This window comes from Gouania willdenowi, chromosome 6 (genome assembly GCF_900634775.1).
Source record: "Gouania willdenowi chromosome 6, fGouWil2.1, whole genome shotgun sequence".
Lineage (NCBI taxonomy): Eukaryota > Metazoa > Chordata > Actinopteri > Blenniiformes > Gobiesocidae > Gouania > Gouania willdenowi.
The window spans coordinates 53,458,774-53,483,274 of record NC_041049.1 but is presented as its reverse complement, the minus strand read 5'-3'; the positions used below and the strand labels follow the sequence as shown (position 1 = coordinate 53,483,274).

Here is a 24,501-nt window from a genome sequence, read left to right as displayed (position 1 = left end):
AAAACACTTTCCGACAGAATGTACCAAATATACACATCGCCAAACACACTTAATACAAATAATTAATTACATCTTATAAACATATGTATTGTGTTACATCTAGAGAAAATCTACAAACTGCCAATAGGTTAATAGACAAAGACTTCATCACATTTAGGGTTTTTAGTTTTGAAAAAATGTTGCCGTTCACAGACGAGCACCTGAAAGAAATCTAGAACATGACCATGTTTAGCTACAAGGAAAACATTTTAACAACATACTGAAAAAGATTGTTTCAGCCTCTATGATGTATGAGTTTGTGTTTTAGAAATGTACAATAAACAGCTGTTGCACACAAAAAAAAAAAACAAACGTACTTTTGTGTTTGATGAGAAAAAGACTGAATACAGACAGTAACTGTTGTTTAGAGGCGGGTCAACAAAAACGCAGCTAAATGTGGAGAAGAACTCATTTCAAGTATTTTTTTTTTTTTTTTAAGCTTTGTGAGAGCTTCATGAGAATATTATTCACCAGATGCAACATGTTTGCAGCCTGTGGGGACGAGGGATGTGACCACCAGTGCCTGAGTCAGGTCCAGACCATGGCCTTCTTTTTCCTGCAACAAAACCAGTTCACACAGTCAGGGATGATGTCAAATCACTCCCATACATATTTACAGTATGCAAGCTAAAAACATGTCACACGAAAGCCCAAATCACCTGAATAATCACAACGATACAAACAAAACTTTTCTTTCCCCTGTCCTTTTCTTTGCCCTACAGCATCCTGTCCATTCCCCTGATAGTGTAGTTGTTCTGATCCCAGTGTTCCATTTACATGAAAAGTTACTGTATTTTATGATCCCTATGTCCCTTGTCCTGTATGTAATCCTTTTGTATATTGTTTTGTGTCTCGCCTTGTTATTGTTAAGTGTGACATTCTTACATCAGCCTGTCTAGGGACAAAAGATGGAAATTAGCCTATGCCTCCATTACTCACAGCTCTGTAATCCAGGAGCTTCTCCTTGAAAGCCATGAAGTCAGTGAACGTCAACAGCATTTCAACAATGTCCTCGGGGACCTCGTCTTTGCGATGCCTGCAGATAATTAGAAAATAAACTTTAATCATAAAGAGCTTAAATACCACATTCAATTCAACTTTATTTATTAGAGGTGTCCCAATCCGATATTGGTATCAGTCCGATATCAGCCAGAAAACGAATATCGGATTTTATCGGACTGCATCTAAAATCTCTGATGTTTATTATATTTATTCAATTGTAGAATACTGTAGATATTATGAAGGTTAAAATGTATGTAACCAATTGGTTAATAATAAATGGGTCAGTTTTTCTCATACCTACTGTTGCTGACTATTGTTCTCTGTTTGAGTAACATCACTTGATCGAGCCTTTTCTAACTTTCCACACAACAAAATAAATAATAAAAGTATGTATGATTCGATATATCAAAAGTGAAAAAGTTGAATCGGGACATCCCTATTATTTATAAAGCGCTAATTACAACAATAGTCATCTCGTAGCGCTCATTAAAATGTAAAATTCTTCAGAAAATATCCAACAATTCCACATGAACAAGCATGAGCTATTCTCAACTAGTGGGTCGGGATCCAAAAGTGGGTCTCTGACCTGTACTAGGTGGGTCACGGACAGCTGGTCAAAAATAAATAAATACTTGTTGGACTTGAAAAAAACTTTTGTTTTGACAGGCATGCTGTGAAATGCTTGTTGCACAGGAAATTTTATAATTTATGTTTTAAAAAAAGATTATATATGTGTGTTTTCAATGGCTATTTTTGAAAAACTAAATTTGGTTGGTTGAATTCTAAAAAAGAATGTGGATCATGATTTAATGACTGGCAAAATGTGGGTCCCAGGGTGAGACCAGTCGAGAACCCCAGGTTTAAAACACACACACGATGTGTATGTGTGTTTTAAAAGAGAGGGTGACTTTACATCATTTTTTTGGTTAAAACATTCAAAGCTAGGTAACCACATAACTCACTTTCTGATCATCCTATAGTCTGATAGGAATTTACTCACAAACAAATCTCAAAGGTATCATTTTTTGCTCAAAGGTTTGTGTACGACTCCTCCAAAAACAATGGCTTTGTTGTCAAATGGTCATTTGATTTTAATCTCTGAAAAGTTCCACGCATTGCATTGTGGGAGTCCCGTAGAAGAAAGAATAGATGATGCTGAAGCAGAAATGTTTTTTTTTTTTTTACATCATTCTTACAGTGATTTCTTGTGTTTCTTCATCAAACAAAGTGATTTGCTTGATGTTGTTTTTGTCTTGCTTTGTTTTATGGTTTTTCCGTGATATGATGTCACTCCGATTTCGGTCGTATGCAAGTGTTTCTGAGGAAGCTACAATATTAACATTCACACTTGCATCGAGAAAAACTTTTGGATGAAAAGTTTAAAAATGTTGAGTTATGTGGTTAAACAGCTTTTGTTTGCATCAAACCACCTTTTTAAATCGTTGTTTATGTAAAAAAACATCATCCGCTTTTCTTGGTTTTAAATGATGAGCGCCGAAGCAGATCATAGATTATCTCTTTATCACTGCACTATAGTGGGTATGATGTCGCGTTTTAAGTCAGTGAATATTATCGGATGTGTTTAAAAAAAAAGAAAAGCAGCTCAGTACTGAAGCAGCTCTGTGAAAGTGTCCATTTTGAACTCTGGGATTCTCTCCATCAGCTGTTGCTCCAGGTGCTTCTCCATCAGGGCGACCTGTAGAAAGTAAAGATAAATGAACATCAGAGACAGTCAGAGTGCATCGGAGCAGCATTCAAGCAGTGTCACGTCCGTCCACTCACATATTCATTGAAGATAGGCGTGTAGCTGAGCTTGTTCTCGTCAGAGTCGTCAAACTCCAAGTAGTGTTTCTCCATGAAACTCTGCTGAAGATGCTGAAATTCCTCCTCTGGTGGTTAGAGAGGAAGATGAAGAGAAGCTCAAATGTGTGTCCGAAAAAAAAACATTATTATTCTTTTTTTTTTTTAAAAAGCATGACAATTTTACAAACTCCCATATTGAAATCTTCTTATTTCATTTTCAATGAAATGCATTGTTGTACGATTTGGTGATTCGGGAGGAAAAAACTATTTCAGTGCTTTATCGTACCCATGATGATGTCTTCTATACATCCAATAACTGCATCAAAGGCTGAGTCTGTGGCCGAGGAACTGGAAGAAATCAAAGCCAAACAGCAGAATAATGAACAGGATGAAAATAGATTGACTCATGATTAGGGCTGAAGAATTTTGGAAAATAATCTAATTGCGATTATTTTTTTCCTCAATATTGCAATTGAATATGCAATTATTTTTTCAAGGGCCTCTTGTCCTGTATCTTTTAGTGAACACAAGCAATAAATCAATCCGTTTCATAATAAACAATTTCAGATTTATTTAAACTTTAAATAAATATAAAATGTAAATTTTAAAGCACAGATTACAACAATAAAGCAAACAAATCTGTGGCTTTACCTCTTCAACATATCGAACTAACTTCACGTTTCATGAAACATGCAAACATGTGGACTTCTTAAACACTCTGAACTTAACAGGACACTACAAGACAGGACAAGAAAATAAATAAATAAATAAATAAAAAATTGCAACCTTTGCAATTAGAAAATCACGTAATATAATATCGCTATAATATCGCAAGTGCAATTAATCGTTCAGCTCTACTCATGATGATTTTCCATTGCGCTGCATTAGCATATTGTGTCCTCCCAGTTAACCGTTGGCATTAAAGTTGTTCATTTGTGTGTATTAGATTGTGTGTCTGTCTATAATGCTTAGGACAAACGTGGGCATCTGGGGACCTCATTTTGTGCAACACCCAAAGTAAATCAAATACAAAATAAATCAAAAAAGACAAAAAAATAAAAATCACAAATTGACTCCAATAACACAAAACTAGAATAAAAATACACAAAGTGACTCCAAGGCACATATTACAGGAATATACAGAAAATGACAACAAAAATATATGAAACAAAAACATAAATATACAAAAAAGAAGGGAAAAAAACTACAAAACAATCACAAAACACACAAATATTTTGTTCTTTCTTGTATTAATGCTCAATTATTATTCTAAATGCTAACATGACAGATGCGACAATCCCATATTTGCATCCCGTACTGTGATAAAAGTTGCCCATCCCTGGTTTAGGAGGATAAGCATGGCCAGACGTTCATTCAATTCAATTCAATTTTATTTATATACCGCTAATTACAACAAAAGTCATCTCAAAGCTTAAAGGAAACATGTTTTTATGTTCTCTCACTAAGCATAACGGTTTTTTCTTCATGTTATGACAGTGGCCTCTAGGCTGTTATAGTCCAAAACCACGTATGCTAACTTTATTGGACACTGTAAACTAATAGTGGGAGTAAATTAATGACCTGGGCTGTACTCACTGCCTGTGTAAAATGTATATTTTCTAGCATACTAAGTCAGGTATTATTTACTGTAATACACTGATCGGGCTCTGGCCTGTAGATGGCAGTAATCATTCATGTTTAGGAGCTCTTAATCCAATATTCTGAGCTGACAAACATCTTCTAAAACATTTTGCAGTGCACCCATTTAGAAATTGATTGATATATGCAAAAAGACAACAACGACACAATAAAATAACAACAAATAATACACAATTATTCCAAAAACACTCAAGATGATCACAAAAATACACAAAATGACAACAGAAACACAAAAAAATTATTCATAACACACAAAACAACAACAAAAAATAGACAAATTGGCTCCAAAAACACATATAAGAACAAATACACACTAAATATTTTTGTTATTTCCTGTTTCATTGATCAGATTGGTTATCTTTCTAAATGCTGACATGAATGTTGATATTGTGGCCCTCAGATCAGACGATCACAGTTTTGTGGCCCTCGTTGTGACAAAAGTTGCCCATCTCTGCCCTAAAAACTGGATTTAACTCCTGCTATGCAACATACAAATTAAAAACACAGTATGCCCAGTTTACATTGAAGAGTATGTGTATTTCAATCTGTGGAGTGAACTTATGCAAGGATTTAAAAACCAATTTATATAAATTAATAATATCAATGACTTCGAAAGCACATACAAAACATATATTTTCTTATTTTAATGTATTTCAATTTTTTATTTGTGTTCAAAATAAATATATAAAATACAAATAATAGTAAAATACCAAAAAGAAAATGTCAGTAGTGTTTAGCATGATCTAACAGATATAAATCATGTCACTGATTAACATGCCACATACTAAAAGGTTTACATTAATATTATTGTTCTGAAAAAGCTCACCTGCAAATCCCAAAGTTTTCCTCTTCCACCTCCAAAATGTCAGCCACGTTGTCCCCACAGCTTCGCACACCTACAAGGAGACAGAAGTCAAGGTTTGGTGGTGACACAATGAGTCATCATAAAGTTAAGTTAAACTTCACTCTGGTTTAAATGGAGCGGTGCTAACGCTAGCATGCTAGCTGAACCAATGTGGCCTGTTTACAAAACGACCCTGATGTGAACTTTAAATATAAAATGTTATATTATTCTTATAAGGCTTCAATCCACTTACTGTGCTCATGGACGTCCATCGTGTCTGATTTTAACCTCGAAACGTCAGACGAAAAATATCCCACCGTAGATGTGTTGCCAAGGAAACCGTAGGAATCCGTGCGCGTCTATATTCAGTCCGGAGGAACAAAATGTGGTGCTTTTGGTTCCTAGGTGTAAATTAAAACATTTTATAATAAATTTGAATTTATATACTAATGGAATTAACTGATAAATATATATTTATAGCACAGACATAAGCAAATTGCGGCAAATCTACTTTTGTGTGGCCCGCGAAAATATATCTTCCAAAAAGTGTAATTAATTCAAAATGTCAACAGAAGTACGCAACGAAAGTGCACCAAAAAATTCCAAATATACGAAAATGACTCGTAAAACATACAAAATGTTAGCAAAGACACACAAAACAACCGCTTAAACACAAAATATAGTTACATACAAAACAAAATTATGAGCGAATGACAAAAATGCAGAGAACGACTCTCAATATGCACAAATCAACAAGAAATATTCAAGATGACAGAAAAATAGTACACAAAAACACACGTGACTCCAAATACACACAAATTGACAACAAAAATTCACAAAATGATAGAAAATACGCAAAATGACACCAAAAACCCACAATATGACCAAGAAGTCACAAAACAAAATACAGCATACAATACAATACAAAAATACAATACACAAACCCTTTATTTCCTGTATTGGTGATCATATTGATAAATATTCTAAGAAATAACATGAATGTTCAAATGTGGCCCATGGCTCAGAAAATAATATTTTTGTGGGAGCCCGCTGTGATCAAAGTGGCCCATCCCTGCTCCAGCACAAGGCCATGTACTTTGATCAATTGTAATGGAGTTCAGTCATTGTTTTTACATGAAAATATTCACAGTTAAATATTATTTATAATTTCCACACACTCAAAGCAAAACATATAGGCAAACTTGAAGCATCAAGCTCACTTGCATAATTCCAGATATTTTTGCCATTGTAAATCATCAATTTGTTCCCCCCCAAACCTTTTCAGCACTTATAATATTCACTTTGTATTGCAGCATTTACAATAATAACCAGCATCAACAGAGGAAAGAACAGAGCGTTTTGTTATATAATATATATTTCCCCATCATTTTAGTATATATTGTTCTGTGCTTTTGAAGTCATTTTGAGTATTTTTATTGTTGTTTTGTGTTAATGGAGTCATTGTGTTTGTTATTTTTCAGGAATTTTGTGTATTAGTGCGTTGGACGTTGGGGGATGCACAAAAATTAGACCGAGGGAAGCAAGTTTCACATCCCTAATGTTGTCAATCTGCCTTGTGAAAAGAAGCCAGTCAGACATACACAACGAATCACATGAACATACCAGTACATTTATTACAAATATCACACAATTCAGGAAACAAGTCTTCAATAATAAATCACATCTTTGGGGCAAATTTCCAAGATAAATGTTTTAAATACAACACATTCTTTACAGTCCTGGACTTCTCAAATCACAGACAGCTTTTAGGTCACCTGCCATGTATGTATAAGGTGCACCAGAAAATACGAAGTAACAAACACTGACTGGACCACTCTGTCGTCGCGATGAGAGATGCATCTAAAACACTTCTGCCACTTTAAATATCTTTTTTTTTTTAAAATAACAGATTGGTTGACTCAGAGTTTATATTTGAAATGCTATTATGTTTTAAATTATTAACTCACTAATAATGATTTGCTCACTTTTCCAGAAATGCAAACATAAATCAGTTGACCCAGAGATGCTTCAAGTAAAGAAAGGATACAGAGAGAGAAAGTACAGAGTCAAAGAAAGATCATGTGTGTCACCCAGTCTGATCCAGTCAACTGGAAATCACATACAATGCTTTTTTTTTATTCATAAAAAAAACAAAAACAAAAAAAAAAAACAAAATCAAAATCAAATGGTTTGCTGCAGCGTACATACACGCACACACAGAATGTAATGTTACGATGCTGGACACTGCTTTACTGCCAATTTGTCAAGTACTTCAGGTGGCAAAAGACACTATAATAATCCTTTTAACTGATATATTAATAGTGATATTTTAGATATTTTACTGCTCCTCTGAAAAATCCAGTATTTCAGTAAAAAAAAAAAAAAAAAAATGAAATCCCAGTTTGTGATGTGTATGTTTTCCCATCACAAATTAAAACACAGCTACTCATGCTGACCTTTTCAAATGGGCTCGACTCAAGAAGCAACACTGAAAGTTGCCACTTTGTTATTACCGATTAAGCATCGTTTTATACAAGTTAGAAGGCAGAGACAGAGCTTTGATTATACTTAGCCCACACTGGTCCTTGAAATATGCAGTTGTCTCTGTTTCAGGGACAAATTATATTATTCGCAAATGCAGTTTTTGACGATGATGAACCGTAGGTTTTAAATTAAACCTCTTACAACAATAAAAGTGCAACAAGCAGTGAGGTAAGCAGCTACAATGACAACACCAACTAGACATTTTTGCTGGATGGTTGCAGCTGGTTTTACACCATCGTAAACTCAAAAAAACAAGAACTTGTGGAACTTTTTGATAGGTAAGCCAGATTTTTTTCTTTTCTTTTATTTAAGAAGGATTGGAAGTTGAACAAGATAATGAAGCTGTCGCAAGTATAGGGGATGAAAAAGAAAGTGAGAACATTACCTTTAAGGACACAAGGTTTTCGAATTAAGAGCCAAACACATGGACAAAAATGACACATTTTTAAACTTTATCTGTACCATGATTTAAGTACTCCTCTACAAGCTGTGCTCCTCACAGCTATCCAGCCCCATGACATCTGCACACACGTGTGGGAAAGTTGGTAGCGTAGTTGGGAGCCTCTGTGCTCAAAGTGCTTTTTAATTCTTAAATCTTAAAGGATGTTTTATCAACCACACACATGCTCGCAGACAAGAAGTTGGTTCCATCTGATTTGGTTTGATTGCCTATGCGTCACACTACTAGCACTTAGTCCACGTTCCAAAACAAAGAGCACGGTCAAATGCATCTTGGCCCAGGTTTTGTAGCAAGTTTGTGAGGAGAATGGAAAATAAGAGACGTAGACGCACAAAAAAGAGATTCTGTGGATCCAGCTATGAGTTGGTTTCTCCTGTTCCTTCTCTCACCTCCTTTCATTCTTGGCTAACTTTAAGCAGATCTGCCACTATCACGGCATCGTGGCACTGTCACAGCCCTCACAGCCCCAGTGGGCGAGAGGAAATCAAAGAAGGAGGGCATAGGGCTTCTGTGTCTTTCCTTGTTGGAGGAAGGACAGTGAGTGTGTCAGGAGACGTGGGCTATGAGTCTGACGCGAGTCTGGATGTCCTGACGACACAGAGGGCACGTCTCTAACTGTAAGGCACACTCCATACACATACCGCTGGAAGGAAGAACAGCAAGAACAGACATTTCATTATCTAATCACAAGAATCAAAGGTGTCAATCCATACTTTCAAATATATTCATGCCAATCAGTGGCACCATGCACAACTTTGGTAAAATGTATGTATTACTGAATAGGATTTTGTTCTGTGCAATTATTAAAAAGTGGAAGTGTCAAATTACAGCCACACACTTTATGGCACAAAGCCAGCTCACAAAGTAGAGTGAAAAGTTTTGAGGAACAATATCCAACATCAAAATCAGAATCAGATTGATTTGCAAAGTACAGTTTTCAGACAATACAAGGAATTTGACTCGTTGGATGGTACAAATAAACAATTAGAGTAAGTACACCCCAAACCCGCTTTTTCTGCTGAATACATATGTATTTGGGTATTAAGTAGTGCTGTTGATTGATCCTCGTCCCACTCTTCACATTTTAGTAAAAGTATTTTAATTTTGTGTATTTTGGTTTAAAATGTCCAGTATACTGGCCACTCAGGGTTGAACGCTGGCTATTATAACTGAAATTTGCTATTGGTTGCTATTGTTCGCTGGTGTCAAATCAACAGAATTTCGGTTAGGGTTAAACTTGTGTTTTAAAAACAAATGTAAGGTATTCATATTCATATTAGATCAGTAAACAGGAGTTAAAGGGTTATTGTTGTGAAAGCTAGAAGCAGAAGGTAAAGTTCTGTTAATGTGTGCCACTATAGAGTTGAACTGCTTATTGTAAGGTGGGAAAAGGTTTATTATATATACGTATATATATGATGTTTTTGTACATCATTTATATTAAATAATTTTTGTGAAGCGTGTCGTCGTTAGTCACTCTAATCTCACAAATGTTCAATAAAAACATGAATAGACAAAACTCGGAAATACATGTTCACATGGAGCAGTTAGTAGAGGGTAACCAGAAACTAACAATAGAAAATTTGGAATATGATTATTTTGTCACTTATTGTATTTTGCAATGTTAGTAGAACATTTAAAGAATCAATGTCTTCAGTATATAAATATAATCTTTTAAAAAGCCAAAAAATATGTGTTGAGTCGCGTACATATACGTACCCATGCCCACAGGGTCGTAGCTCTGTGTCAGCCATTACATCACAACACAGCGTGCAGCAGTTGTCCCGGATGCTAACCTGCTTCAATAAGGCCAGACGTCGATGTCTGAAAAGCACAACACATAGTTTAACAATACAGCTAAACGATCACTGACACTGACATATACGGTCTTAATATTACACCTATCATGTCGATAGATGCACAGAAATCCTTTGCATTGTAATCATTCTAAGACTTAATACTTGGAGTAAAATTCCCCAAAAGATCCAGCAGTGAGTTGCTTCATAACAGACCTGCATGTAACAATGCATGCCAATAAATTAGTCACTATAGCTCATCTTTAGGTAAAACAAATCTTGCGTTTTTAACTTTTGACACGCAATCACTTCGGAAATAACTTTACCAGGAGCCAACCTTTTCTCACCTTGGTAAGATGATCTTTTCACTGGGCAGCAGTGAAGCAAAGTCATTAAAAGTGCTGAACTTCACCGAAGGAGGGTGTCGGAATGGTTTGGCCCCAAAGTTAAACTCGCACTGCTGGTAAGACATAAAGCTGGCTGCTGCAAAGAAACCCGACCTGACATGGGCATACAACACGTAGGTTCGTTTATAAACAAATTCAAATAAAACATCTTAAAAGCACAAAGAAGAGATTAGCTCCTAAAACCAGTTACAATGCTGCAATACTAGGTCAGTACGTAAGTTATAAGATGTTGTCCCTTTCCCTGTGCACTTACAACAAAACAGACATTCTACAACCCCTGGCAAAAATAATGGAATCGCAAGTCTTGGAGAATGTTCACTCAGTAGATTACAGACATGCCACAAACCTGAAGTCATTTAAATGGCAACTTTCTGGCTTTAACAAACACTAAAAGAAATCAAAAAAAAAAAAATTGTGGTAGTCAATAACAATTGCTTTCTTAAATCAATTTACATGTTTTCTTCAGGCAGTCATCTTCATAAATCTCATTAGAACGGCACCAAACAAAAGTTCCAGCATCATCACCTTGCCCAATGCAGATTTGCGATTCATCACTGAACATGACTTTCATCCAGTCATCCACATTCCATGATTGCTTTTCCTTAGCCCATTGTAACCTTGTTTCTTTATGTTTAGGTGTTAAAGGTGCAGTCTGCAGCTCTTAGAAGTGACTTTTTGTCATATTTGCTAAAGCTGTCACTATGTAAGGACAGTTTTACATCAAATTAGTAGTTTGTGTATAAAAACAGGCTCATTGAGCCCACCCTGCTGCTCCTGCAGCCTTTGGCAGATTGCCAGAATGCACCGCGACCGAGCAAAAAGAACCAATCAGAGCCAGGATTTTGTTTGATGGGCTGTCTGACAGCTGTTGCTCACAGGCCCCGCCCCTTTCCCGGGAGGAGTAGAAGATGGAATTGGTGACTTTTCTGCTTAAAAGGTAATTACTGCTGCTTGATTTACATTATGTTTGATTTGTAATTGTTACACTAGAACTCTGCGGTGCATGTGTTGTTTGTGTGTGCAGCAGCCTCCATGTGGCTGCTGTAAGTGACACTGTGGTGCTGCTGCTGCTGCTGAGGTGTGTGCACATGAGAGAGAAATGCTGCAGTAATATGCTTTTAACAGATCATGTTATATTACTGTGATGTTGCTGTCAGACTAACGTTAGCTTGTTAACTCCTCTGAGGGAGGGACTTTGGAATGTTTGGAGGCAGAGCAAGAGAGCAGCGGGGAGGGAGGGGGACAGAGGGATCTGAGAGTCACGGACTGCACCTTTAATGATGGCTTTTGTTGAGCTTTTCTGTATGTGAATCCCATTCCCTTTAGGAGGTTTCTTACAGTTTGGTCACAGACGTTTACTCCAGTTTCTGCCCATTTGTTCCTCATTTGTTTTACTTTTCATTTTCAGTTTCAAGACATATTGCTTTACATTTTCGGCCAGAACGTTGCCATTTTAAATGACTTCAGTTTTGTGGCATGTCAGTGATGTACTTGTTTTCTACAAAATGAAACAACTGAATGAACATCCTCCAAGACTAATGATTCCATATTTTTTGCCAGGGGTTGTAGCATTGAATAATAACAAAATTAAAATGTGTTGAAAATGCAGGTTTTTCTGAGCATTGACTCACGTAGCTGAGGAGAAGACTTGTTTCTCTGGTGGCAGCTGATGTCCATTTAGATAAAAGATCATCTGCTTCTTACTGAGGTCCAACAGAAAGCCAATAGCGTCTCCTAGAACACATCAAAGCAAGCCAAATATATGCAATAATTATTTTTTTGACAGACAAACTAAAACTCTACATATCAAACTCAGAGCCAAAGAGCTTGACTTGTGCATGTGTTCTTGTTCTGCATTTATAACAGGGAAACATACCCTCCTTCCAACAGGGGTGTGAGTGAGGTTTACTGCGAGCGTTGTACCAGATGAGCTGCCTGCAGCCATCGTATGCACACGAGTATTCATCATCTCCTATGCCATAACCCTCCTGGAAGACACACACGGATAACATATCTACCGTATATGTGACTGATCCACAATCCAGGTCAAGATTGTTAAAAGATTAGAATGAGTGTTTTTGAAGCTGCTGGAGACGATAAGTTTTTTTTTTTAATCAGATAATGACATAGTGTAGGCCTCATGAATCAATAAATCAAGGATCATTTGCTCGAGAGAAGATTAAAAAAAAGATGTAAAAGGTTGTACTTGCTCCTCAACAGTCTCTTTGGATTTCCACTGTAAACACACTCTTACAGAAATTGGCTATGTTCGAAATGTCATACTAACTTACTAATAAGTTTGATGTCATAAATAGTATGTAGTGCGTTCACATTAGATAGTATGAAAAGATTGAGTATGTGAGAAATACCCCGATGTATACTATATCAGGACATTGCACAGTGGGCACAGTAGTCATACTTAACCGCCCCATGATGCATTGTGAGCAAAATGAAAAATCGTCCTGGGACCGGCTTCCAATCTAAAAATCAAACATCCCTTTTTCAAAACAAAAGCATCTCTTCCTGTCTTCCATTTGTTTTTAACGCTTTTGTTTTTAAGTGAACTGGAAATTTAGCCAGTAGCACAATGGAGGGTCTCCGAAAATCTCTGAAATGTGTTTCCGTGAGTTTTATGGATTAAATGACCACATGTTGATATTCTACTTGGTCACTTTCTTACTTAAAATGTTTTCAGAACTTTCAAAGGTGGCGAATAAACAGAGATATTTAGCCTCAGTGTGCTTCAGGTTTTTGTCGTAGGTTTGAAATGCATCTTGGGAAACTTGGAAGTATACTTCAGTGGGAACAGTCATCATCCTAATCATACTAATAGTATATAGTACACAGTATATACTTATTGAGTTTGTCGTGTTTACAGTACAGTGTGCAATTTCGAACACAGGCACTGTCAAAAAAGTTTTGCGCATTGCATTGTGGGATGTGGAGTCCCATAGACGGATGCATAGAAGTGTTTTTTCTTAATTTTTACAGTGATTTCTTGTGTTTCTTTGGCAGATGAGGAGGAAAGTGTTCGTTTGACACCATCTTAGTTCTGGTTTGTTTGCAGTATTCCCCGTGATTACACTTCACGTCGGAAGACATTTGATTTTGCCGAATTTTGATATTTCCGATTAAGCTCCAAAATAAAAATCTGCCAATGTTTTGCCACAACTTCAATCGAACTGAATTGATGCGCAAAAAATGTTCAATAATATCAATAATATTGTGTTTACTGTGAAGATCAAAACAAACTTCTGAGCGGCAATTTCAACTTTTTACATTTTTTTTATAGCAAATGATCTTTGATTTACTGATCTATGAGGCCTATATTATGTCTTAATTTATTAAAAACTACCGTCTCCAGCAGCTTTGAGGTTTCACCATGGCAACGGTGCATACATGGTTAAGGAACTTGCTGTCCTTGGTGGCCCATCCGATCTGCATTACACCTGACGTAATCACCGTCACCTCATAGTACCAGATACCAGAATCCACACAAAATGTACATCGTACACTCTCAAAGGATGAGGCATCGCAACGGGCCTGGGGAAAGAAGACGCAATAATGTTTAAATACTTTTTCTGTATTTAGTCAAAACTTGATGTTAAAAATGATTAAACTAAAGCAAACACAATAAAACAAACCTCTAGTCCAGTGGGGGAGATCTTAAGGTACTCGCTGACATCGTTGCTGTTGAGCATTGCATTGATGTTCATCAAATGAACCTTCTCATAGGTGAACTGTCGTCCATCCTTTAGGACTGTACAGAAAAAATAAAATCATCTCACGTCTTTTATCAGAACATTAAATCAGCCCATCAAGTCTCTTTGATTTGAAATGTAGTGCAGAAGTTGCTCACATAAATTGTCAAGGCTCCACTGTGAACAAAATCCGACCTGACGCTTCAGGTAGTCCGTATCCTCCGCCCAGGCCTCCAGGACGGCGAGTCGATTGCTGATAGAAGACTCAGAAACTGTCAGTTTGTTCTCACCTGTGAAAAAGTAGGCCAGCAAAGTACAAACTTAAACAAGCTATTTGGTTTGGTGTTTCAAGTGCAACACCTCCTCGTCCTTCTATTGATACACATTAGCTGAACAGTACTGTGCCAAATATACTCACTAGTCTGGGAGAACTTCTCTAGAGCGATGAGTGCAAACAGCATAACAGTGGGATGGGCTTCAGAGCTCTGTGCGAACAATGTGAGAAGAATAGATGCAACTTAAAGAAAGAGGCAGTTTTAACATACAATGTTTTAAATGTGCATTTTTATACTGTTTCATTGTGTGTTTTTATGGTTTTATTTTTAAAGCCTAACAGTCAATCCTTGCGTGGAAAATGTAGTTCTGTGTGCATCTATGGTGTATATGTATGAATGACAATAAACTATATCTATCTAGCTATCTATACAAGAATCCTTTACATTTATACAAAAATACTGTTTAGCAGTGGCTCTTATTCAGGGGGTTAGCAGTGTTCAAGTCTGTCAATATCCAGGTATATCAAGTATATTAAATAGAGACTGTCTGAAGTTGCTTCATTCATCTCTTATATTGCCTTAACTGGCCTATTGCTCAGAAAGCTGGGGTAATACATGTAAAACATTTATACATCCATTCATCAAATGACCAGAGCATTAAGAATAATACATAAAGTGGAATTACAGGCACCTACTAAGAAACTGTTTAAAACATCCATAATAATAAAAGTTATGAATATAGCAAAGTTAAAAGCGTTAGAGATTTTAAATAAATAAAAGCCTTCCTTTGGGTATTATATCACTTTTTAAACTTAAGAGAAGGAAAATATAATTTAAGAGGTGTTTTTTTTTTTTTTTTCCAAAAAAGTTCATTTTGAAGAAAAGTTAAAAGACGATGCATTTCTGTTTATGGTGTTAACGTTTGGAATGATCTTGAGGAAGACTAAGTTCATGAGTTCACTATGTTCAAAAATCCTTTGAAAAAATTAATATTTTGCTCCTAGTGAAACATAAGTTGAAAAGCTGATAAATACCACTGTTATTGAGTTGTTTCTATTGTGTTTTTATAATGCTGTTTGAGGATGGGCTGTTACAATGGCCTGAAGCGTCAGCACATTCCATTCTTGGTTGTTAAAATGAATGTTTATTCTTTGTATTGTATTGTATGTTTGAAGAAAGCCAATAACTACTATCTATCTATCTATCTATCCATCACACTAAAAAACGTGTTTCAACTGCATTAACCTTCACCTGTCAGTGGTTATAATGCGATGGATAATTGGTGTTTATCACATGACGTGGCTGTTAACTCACCAGGCTTTCTAGAAGGTACTCAAGAGTTCCAGGACTTAATAAACCAATACTGGCTGGTCCTGGAAAAAAATAAATAAATAAAAATGAGGAACGGAAATAAAAACCTAACAAAACAACTGAACATGAGGAGGAAACATTCATTTCACAACAGCCGTGTTAAAGCTCATACTTCACATAAAGTACACATAGATAGGATAACTAGTGAATTTGCTTCTTAAAAAATACATGAAAAAAAATGAAACAAAGTGATACAACGGGGAAACAATACCAGCCAGTTTCTCTGCGAGACATCCCAGCACAGCTGTGGTGTTTCTGTGTTTGGCTGGATTCAGGGCGTCCTGTTGTGCAGCAACAGAACTTAGACTCAACATGTCCGACAGTTTCTGCAGTGCATCCTGTAAGAGAATATCGACACGTCACTCCACTGATGGTGTGCCGTGCAAAGATGTTTTCATCTGAACAATCAAAAAGGAAGTGCGTCATAGTTACACTTAGAAATGTTTACGACCCATAATAACCGAAAACCAGATCCAAAATAAATATGAGAAGAACACAACAGGGTGTTCCTATTGGGTAACGGTTTGTCCTCAATCCTCACCTCACCTCTGTCACAAAACCAGGGGGTCTCAAAGCAGAGAATGTGGTTTAAAAACCAACAAGGACAATCAGCAAAACAATATGGAGCAAATTAGGAAGTTTGCAACTCTTAAAATCTAGTTTTTAGTGTCAAAAGGAAAATCTACCAGTTGTGGATGTTATGTAATCATCTATCGAGAATTAATGGTCGCACTATATATTGGCACAATCAGTTAAAATGCTAAATTCAATCTGTGTTAAATCGCCTGATGCCATTTTCCAGCCAATTTCTTTTTCCTTTTTTAGTTTTTATTAATAACAATAAAAATAATCCATTTTATTTAGAAAGCGCTTTTACAGGTGCTCAGATACACTTTACAAAGGTGAGACATAAAAATGGAGACATAAATAGAAGAAAAATAAATAAGAGAAGAGAGTAAAAGCATCTAAAAACAACACAGGTTTAACCAAACATTAAAAACTAGTTTAAAAATGTGTGTTTGGAGCTGAGATTTGAAAGACAGAGCCAATAAACCATGTTTGAATAGACTTTACCCATGTTGATAAAAATAAACAAGTCCAAACATCAAAGTCTAATGAAGTCCTTTTTTGATTCAACAGAAGTATTAAATTACACAGCAATGCCTACAATAACCCACAAATATAGTGAGGAGAGGCTGAAAATGATTATGTTGTTTCACAATAACCTGCCATAAACTGACCCTAGTGCTGGTGGAGGCATAACCCAGTAGCAGTAGTTGAGTTTGCTTACTGGTTTAATGAAAGCATTCCAGATTAACATAAATAAGGGGTTGGAGTATTGTGAAAGCAACTCTAAAAAGGTTTGGAGGAAGATAAACACCTTGGTGGGGAGAGGACACTCATCCAGTAGCAGGGTGATGACAGCAGGGCCAAGAGGATCGTCCAATGGGATTACTCGAATTAGAGACTGGACAACCTCCAACCAGCCATCATCTGAGGGCAGAATACAGAAAAAAAAAAATCTACAATCAGGTGCAAAACCATTTAAACATATTTTCTACACAAACTTTACAACGTTGACTCACATCTTATTTTTACACAAGGGGCACTACTCATTTCTTACATTAAGTCAAAGATAAACTCAAAACAAAAGAAGCATTTCCTAAAATCATAAATTAAATCAACTGCATTGCTTTCTCCCTTTTCATAATGTCTCTTCCGGTGTGTCGCTTAAATAAAAAAGAAGGAGAACTTCGTGAGGCAGACAGGATTAAGAGCATATCTCCAGTATAATTACTATGATGTGCTCTTCCTGTCCATTAGGTTAGTCAATATAAAGGACCATTTCGAACACACTTATAATGTCCAACTGGCTCCTGAATAATGTGGCACATTAAACAGAGAGTCACTGGCTGGATGACTTACTGCTTGGCTGCACTCATGATTCAGTGTCAGTACCTGATACACAGCTTAGCTGCTGTCAAGCCACTAGACGCTTTTCTGTTTGAGCATCGAGAGCAAAAGCAGAATTCAAAGGCCACAGTGAGTGCACCCATGACAGCATCCATCACCCATACACAGACACAGACGCCAGCTGAAGCTTCAAAAGGCTGAACAACAATGAAACTCAAGCTAAGGCCAATAAAATATGACATTTTACTCACTTATTTGTAGCCCCATTCAGTTGAAGACAAATAATGCAAAGTAATTGTTGCCAGGTCATGTTACAGCCTTGCATACTTTGTTAGAGGAAATGATGCAGGTTGACGCATATAGAGCTTTTATAAATTAATATCTCACACTTCTTACACAACTGTATAAAACGCTATCATCGATTGTGTTGATTCATTTAATTCTAGGTTCAGAGAAGATTTTGAAAATGTATCTATTTTTGTTTTCCCTTTTACTTTCATTGTGGCCTTCATTGACTTCAACTCTTGATTAGGATTTTTCATTTTTTAACATCCTGTATGTCAAAACAGTGATACATTAGCCGCACTGATGCAATGACACTGCATGGGGGAAACGACTAATGTTTAAACTTACATATATTTTTGTCTTTAAAAAAAAAAAAAGAAGACATCAAAAAGCTTCTGTCCCTTGTTATACGATTTAAAAACAACTGCATGCACACACTGCACTACTGAGACCCAAATTCACCCATTTTCCATCCACTACTAAGGTTGTAAGAAAAAAATCGATTCGGCAATTTTTACCGCCCGATTATCGTATCGATCCAAAAAAAATGTCCAAATCATTTTCTAAATCATGTTTTGTCATGAAATAAACCATTTCATTGTGCATGGCATGTAAACGTCCACTCACTAGGTGTCAGTGAACCACATCAGACCTTGTTAAACTACTACTCAACGCAATTTAGCTTGGAAGTCGATTGCACTTTATATTCATAAAACAAACTGGGCACTTTGATAGATGTGGTTACTTTTTTTCAGAATTTAAGAACTTTTTTTAATAATGCAATTAGGCAGTTTAATAAACTTGTTTTTGATATTGGTACTTGAATTACAGTTAGTTACCATTTACTTGTTCCCGCAATAAATTGCATTTCACAACATTTTGTATTTGTAAAGGTTACATTTGTATTAACTGATAACGCGATGTATATCGTATTGTTTAGTATCGGGATACATCATATCGTGACATGCAAATTGTGAATCGTATCATCATGGCAATGCACACCCCTATCCACTACTGTTAAAACTTCATGCTGAGTATCTTGGTGGTCCAGGTGATTGGGTGTTGCTTTTCTTACCTGTTTCGGCCATCTCGTGCAGTGTGATCATGGAGTAAGGAGGCTCTTGGTCACTAAAAAAAAAAAAAAAAATAATAATAAGACAGAGTCTTGTTAATAATTTTAAGGGCATTTTTACACAAAAGTTGTGGTGCAGCACTGTGGTATGAAACACTGGTGACGCAAGAAACCGCCAGACAAAGAAGCATTATGGATTATAAAGTGAGCACACTCTCATTATGTCTCTTGCACTCATTATGTTCCTCACCAGTGCACAACTACAGATGGTTGCTGTGTACTATTTTTATACTCCACTCTTAGTTATAGAGTGTCTTTCTGTGTCTCTGTCATTTTAAGAGTAGATCATTAGTCAAAAAACAAAGCGATAAAATAACTGTGATAATGAATAAAACACTCATAAATCATACTGACCTAATACTTAGCAAATAGGACTAATAATAAATCCAGAGTATTAGTTCAAGAGTTGAGCAAACCAACTAAGCTCCCTGCTTCCTTTGTTATTATATTGCAATGGCTTTTAAAAATTAAGGAACCTACTTGTCTACAAGTGTCCTTATGACAGCCAGTGTGTCCAGCACAAGGCCGTCTACGTTCTGCTTTTTCCGCCTCGGCTCATGGGGTCCTCGACCTCGTCGTGGAGGTCTGACTGGGTCCCTGGGCCGACTGCTCCGTGCCTCCCCCACATCAACACCCACGCCCACACCTGAGCTGTGATCCACTCGCCAACCCTGTGCTCGAGTCGCCCTCGTCGACCCGTGGTGATGGTCCTCCAAGTCGCTGTCGTCTCTGCACACACAGCTGTTTCCCATAGTTCCAGAGCCAGAGACCACCGTTGTAAGGGTCTCCCAGTATGAAGATAGGGACTTTTTGGAGGAGAGGAAAAGCAGAACCTGAGCAAGGCTCCTGCAAGCACAGAAAGTGATCCAGGTGGCTACTATCATATCATCAGGGGAGCTTGGTTTTGGGGGATTCTTGTCCCTGTGCGCTGAGTGGCGTCAGCAAAACTCATGATTCCGTTGCCAAGCTGCGATTTGTTTTGTAGTAACTATTATATGACTTGAAGTAAGATTAGATCAGGTGACCCAACGAAAAAAAGCTGTGATCATCATAGATGGCCTGAGGCTCAGGTCTAACTCTTCTTGATGGTTTGCATTTCTATAAAAGGAAAAAAAAGAAGATTATTCAAATAAACACTCAAAACGTCATCCTATTTGCATCAATTTCAGCATTGCTGTCTCTTAATCTCCGTCTAGTAAACAGCTTCAGGTCTAAGCCACTGGAGGTCTTCATGTTAAAATCAGAGTTGTATAACGTGCTAACATGTTTTTATTAAGGTACACTATTGTATTGACACAATTAGTACAATGCCTCACATTACAAATAGCACGGCATTAAAAAAAATCAATAATATGCTGAATATTATTCAAACAGGGGAAGCACATTTGCAACACCAACAACAATGAGGCAATATTGTTGTATCTCGACACCTGGGTTTCTAAATGCATTTAAATGACCGTCATGTGTTAATATAACACATTACTATTCACGCCTTCTGGCTGTATTCATGTTCTGTACTTTTTTGCGGGTTAATGATGTGCACTCAATATCATCATCATATTGAACAATAAAAACGCCATTTAGTTTTATAATGTTTTCCTCCACCTTTCTGCCTAATGGCAAGAGCATAGGCAGAGGGTTTCTATTTTCTAAATGTCAACCAGAATGTGTATTTATTCTCCATTCTACTGTAGTTAAAATGCGTGGTTAGGGTGTGGTTAGTAGGCGTTACACTGATCTGATCGGCTATATCGGACCGGCCGATATTTTGCATTTTCGGCTGTAACGTCTTAATTTGCTGATCAGATCAATAACATCATTGTCGTGATGAAACTTTCTGTAGATGCTCCCATTGCATTGTTTTATCATCTTATTTACACCAAAGAGTTGTTTGCTTTACGTGACATGGCTTTATTTCACTTGCATTTGTGCACTAAGGTTAAAACCTATGCACGAATGGTGAAATGGTTTATTGGTTGGAGCAAAGCTCTACTGGCTCTGAAAGCGAGGGTAGCGTCTGCTGTTAGTGTGTGTGCATGCGATTGTATGTGTGTGCACGCTTGTTTTGTTTGTTCAACGATGCGCTCCCGTTTACTTTCGCTTTCACACTGGACAATTCTGTCCGTTTCAGGGCGGTGGTGGACACAGAAGCGCGCGCATGTGTGTACGCCCCCACGTTCGCTGTGCACATGTGAATACAGAGAAGTAATATTTTGTAGTATCTGTACTTTACTGGAGTCTTATATTTGGGGGACACTTTTTACTTTCACTCCACTATTAAACTAATAATACAAGTGTGTAGGACTAGAAATGTTTTACACTTCTTCTTACCCCTTTTGAACACGAGTATCTTTAATGAGAGGATTATCAAATATGCTTTTATTTATTTAATATTGTCCTGCTGTACCACATCCATTCTGTGAAACTTTAGGTCAAACACCCATATTTTATGTATCATATGTAATCATCTTAGGCTCTGAAAGACTCTCAAACTGTTCAAAACAGAATCATCTCCATAAAATATTCAACTCTTTTTTTTTTTTTCAAGGAACAAAAGGTTCAATATATTAAAACCAGAGTAAAAATAATTTCCAAATGATAATTTGTAACATCGGTAAAGTCTCTTACCTACAGCAGCAATTTGACATCAGAATTTAAGATTTTAAAATACACAAACATACAGTTTGTTTAACTTCTAAATGCTCAGATCAGAAAGAGAGTTTGTCCAACCCAGTCACTAGCACTAAGACAAGCCATCCTGAAGTTATCGCTGTGTTTGGTACTTTTTTTGTGAATCTGTATCAAGTAGTATCGAAAAAATTTGGTCGGTACCTAAAAAAAACAACCTGAATTCATATGATCGGTGATCATTATTTTTAAACTCACTGATCGTGATCGGCCCAAAAATCCTGATCGTGTAAAGCCTAATTTTTTTAACAATAAAAATGCCATTTAGATTTATAACGTTTTCCTCCATCTTTCTGCCCAATAGCAAGTGCATAGGCAGAGGGTTTCTATTTTCTAAATGTAAACCAGAATCTGTATTTATTCTCCATTCTACTGTAGCTAAAATGCTACAGTTAATGCGTGTTTAGACACATGGGTGATACCGTTCAATGTGTGTATGTTGAGGAAAAGGTGACGGAAGATGAATGCTGAACTTTAACAACATAATTTATCAAGAGAAATATAGCTGCCTCTGTTTAAAGCTGCTGGAGACGATCAACTTTACCTGCGTTTCATCCAAAAGTTGTTCTCATCCACTACCGATGCCATTGTGCTCCTAAAAACTCTTCTAAAGTTAAATTTCTGCTGTTTTCATGGATTTAAAATGTGCTAAACCAATGTTAATAATGTGGCTTCCACGGAAACACCAGAATACGTCCAACATTTAATGTATTGCAGAGTGACGTCATATCACAGGGAACGCCATAAACAAACAGAACAAAAATGGCATCACACAAATCAATTAAAGGATACATTTTGCAAGTAAAATCTTTTTTTTTGGAAGAAATGCCTTTAAATTGTTGATCAATGAGGCCTAAACTATGTCTTTATCTGTGTTAATTTATAATAACATAATAATACCTGTTTGTGTTACAGAAGTAAATACTGGTAGACCTTTACAATTAAAAAGGTTTGCATTACAATCTTAAGTTTAAGGTGTTAACAACATTGTGTTAGATTTATTTTATATCAAAAATACATCCATACTGATAAAAGGACTCCTCACCATGCAATGTAGAGAATAAAAATCTGCTGAAACAGAACTGCTGAGGATTTGTTCCCAAAACCACAAACACACCTACTGTAAAGGTCTAATGGATCCCATGTCTGGACAGAACATGTTGTTTTGTGTAGCATCAACTGGGGACTCATAAAACACCAGCTCGGTGGCCATAATGCTATGGATGTTCTCTACAATGCTTTGTTACCTTAATGCATTTAAAATGAACGACAGTGAAAGACAGATTGGTGTCCCCTGGTTACATTTTCCTTAGTAAACCTGTTCCATCTCTAATTATTAGAATGAAATGCAAATGATTGCAATAATATCATATGTTGGAAGAAAATAAATAAAAGCACAATGTCAGTTAAATGTGCTGCTTGTTTATCATTGTTTCTGCTGGATAACACTGAACTGTTATCAGCTTATCAGTAATTGTTAGTTGTTAGATCAGCACCAGTATTGATAAATAAAAGCTAACAACAAGCTAGCCACCCACGAAATATGCATTGAAACGTTATAAGTCAGAATTAAAGGTTACTTTCACCAACTTTCACAAACATTTAGGGCTAATACCCGTTTCCCCCAACAGGACAAAGTCATACTTACGTTTACACCAGTTGAAAAACAATGCAGTGGAGCCAGACCAAAGTAGTTATCCAGAGAGAGCTATCATACAAGATCCGAGGTGTAGCCGCTAGCCTGCTAGCTGTTAGCATTGATATTCATCTAAATAATATCCTGTCTGACTGATAAATGTAATGTTGGACAGCAGATACAGGTGAACCGTGATGTTGACACTACATGTAGTAAACTGCAGCCCCTCGTACACATTTTACGATGCTACTACAGCGTTAGCAGCCTGCTAAGTTTCCGTAGCATTCGGGGGCTAAAGGTTGCTGGCTGCACCATCAGCTGTGGATTCAGAGGCGAGGTTTGGGGAGGGCACGGGTGTAACGATTCAACTGATACTCATTAAAAGTTCATGTCTAATGTCTGTTTACTTTTAAGAATAATCTGTCCTTTACACAAAAAAAAAAAACTTTTTCAATCATAAATATATTATGAAACGTACATGTTTTGTTATCTTAAATTGATAGGTTTTGTGGGGTAAAATGATACCATTAATTAAAGTTGTCCCAATACGATATTTGATATCGGATATCAGTCCGATACCAGAAAAAAAAAAAAAGAAAACGAGTATTGGATTATATCTGCCTGCATTTAAAAATTGTTTTTATTGGATATATTTAGGTTTTATTTCAGGGTCTTTTAATTTGTATTTATTCATTTTATTGTAAAAATTCTTGTGTTTGAATTTATGTATGTAACCCATGCTTAATAATAATAACAATAATTGAGCCAGTTTTTCCTCATACCTCCTGTTGTTGACTATTGTTTTCTGTTTGAGCAAATATCACTTCATCAAGTCTTTTCTAACATTCCAAACCAAAAGATAAGTAATAAAAGTATGTATGATTAGCACTGATATTGTGTCATTTGTGGATCTGAAATACACGTAAAAATTAAAAAAAAAAAAAA

At 36.5% G+C, this 24,501-nt stretch overlaps 2 protein-coding genes across 2 annotated transcripts; both read right to left on the bottom strand.

The window, feature by feature from the left end:
* Positions 1 to 446: 446 nt before the first annotated feature.
* arl2bp (ADP-ribosylation factor-like 2 binding protein) lies at positions 447 to 5,717 on the bottom strand. Its single transcript, XM_028451665.1, has 7 exons — positions 5,601 to 5,717; positions 5,330 to 5,399; positions 3,131 to 3,192; positions 2,824 to 2,930; positions 2,652 to 2,737; positions 979 to 1,075; positions 447 to 595 (listed from the first exon to the last, which is right to left on the bottom strand). The coding sequence occupies exons 1-7, from the start codon at positions 5,617 to 5,619 to the stop codon at positions 503 to 505; spliced, it is 534 nt and encodes a 177-aa protein (XP_028307466.1). The 5' UTR covers positions 5,620 to 5,717; the 3' UTR covers positions 447 to 502.
* Positions 5,718 to 6,963: 1,246 nt separating this feature from the next.
* On the bottom strand, positions 6,964 to 23,893 carry rspry1 (ring finger and SPRY domain containing 1). The gene is made up of 15 exons (XM_028451429.1): positions 23,569 to 23,893; positions 19,713 to 20,330; positions 19,176 to 19,228; positions 17,283 to 17,395; positions 16,113 to 16,239; positions 15,845 to 15,903; positions 14,674 to 14,740; positions 14,414 to 14,545; positions 14,199 to 14,314; positions 13,954 to 14,097; positions 12,431 to 12,542; positions 12,186 to 12,288; positions 10,495 to 10,647; positions 10,071 to 10,175; positions 6,964 to 8,994 (listed from the first exon to the last, which is right to left on the bottom strand). The coding sequence occupies exons 2-15, from the start codon at positions 20,114 to 20,116 to the stop codon at positions 8,898 to 8,900; spliced, it is 1,785 nt and encodes a 594-aa protein (XP_028307230.1). The 5' UTR covers positions 20,117 to 20,330; positions 23,569 to 23,893; the 3' UTR covers positions 6,964 to 8,897.
* Positions 23,894 to 24,501: the final 608 nt, after the last annotated feature.

Bases quoted from the DNA above. Each gene is read 5' to 3' on its own strand.
- arl2bp (XM_028451665.1), bottom strand. The intron at 3,193-5,329 runs GTGAGCTTTTTC...GATTTCTTCCAG, and splicing joins GAAAACTTTGGGATTTGCAG to TTCCTCGGCCACAGACTCAG. The intron at 1,076-2,651 runs GTACTGAGCTGC...AATTATCTGCAG, and splicing joins ACTTTCACAGAGCTGCTTCA to GCATCGCAAAGACGAGGTCC.
- rspry1 (XM_028451429.1), bottom strand. From the start codon at position 20,116: ATGATAGTAGCCACCTGGATCACTTTCTGTGCTTGCAGGAGCCTTGCT. The intron at 14,315-14,413 runs GTGAGCAACTTC...TTTTCTGTACAG, and splicing joins GTGGAGCCTTGACAATTTAT to TCCTAAAGGATGGACGACAG. The intron at 10,176-10,494 runs GTGAGAAAAGGT...TGTGCTTTTCAG, and splicing joins GAAAAGATCATCTTACCAAG to ACATCGACGTCTGGCCTTAT.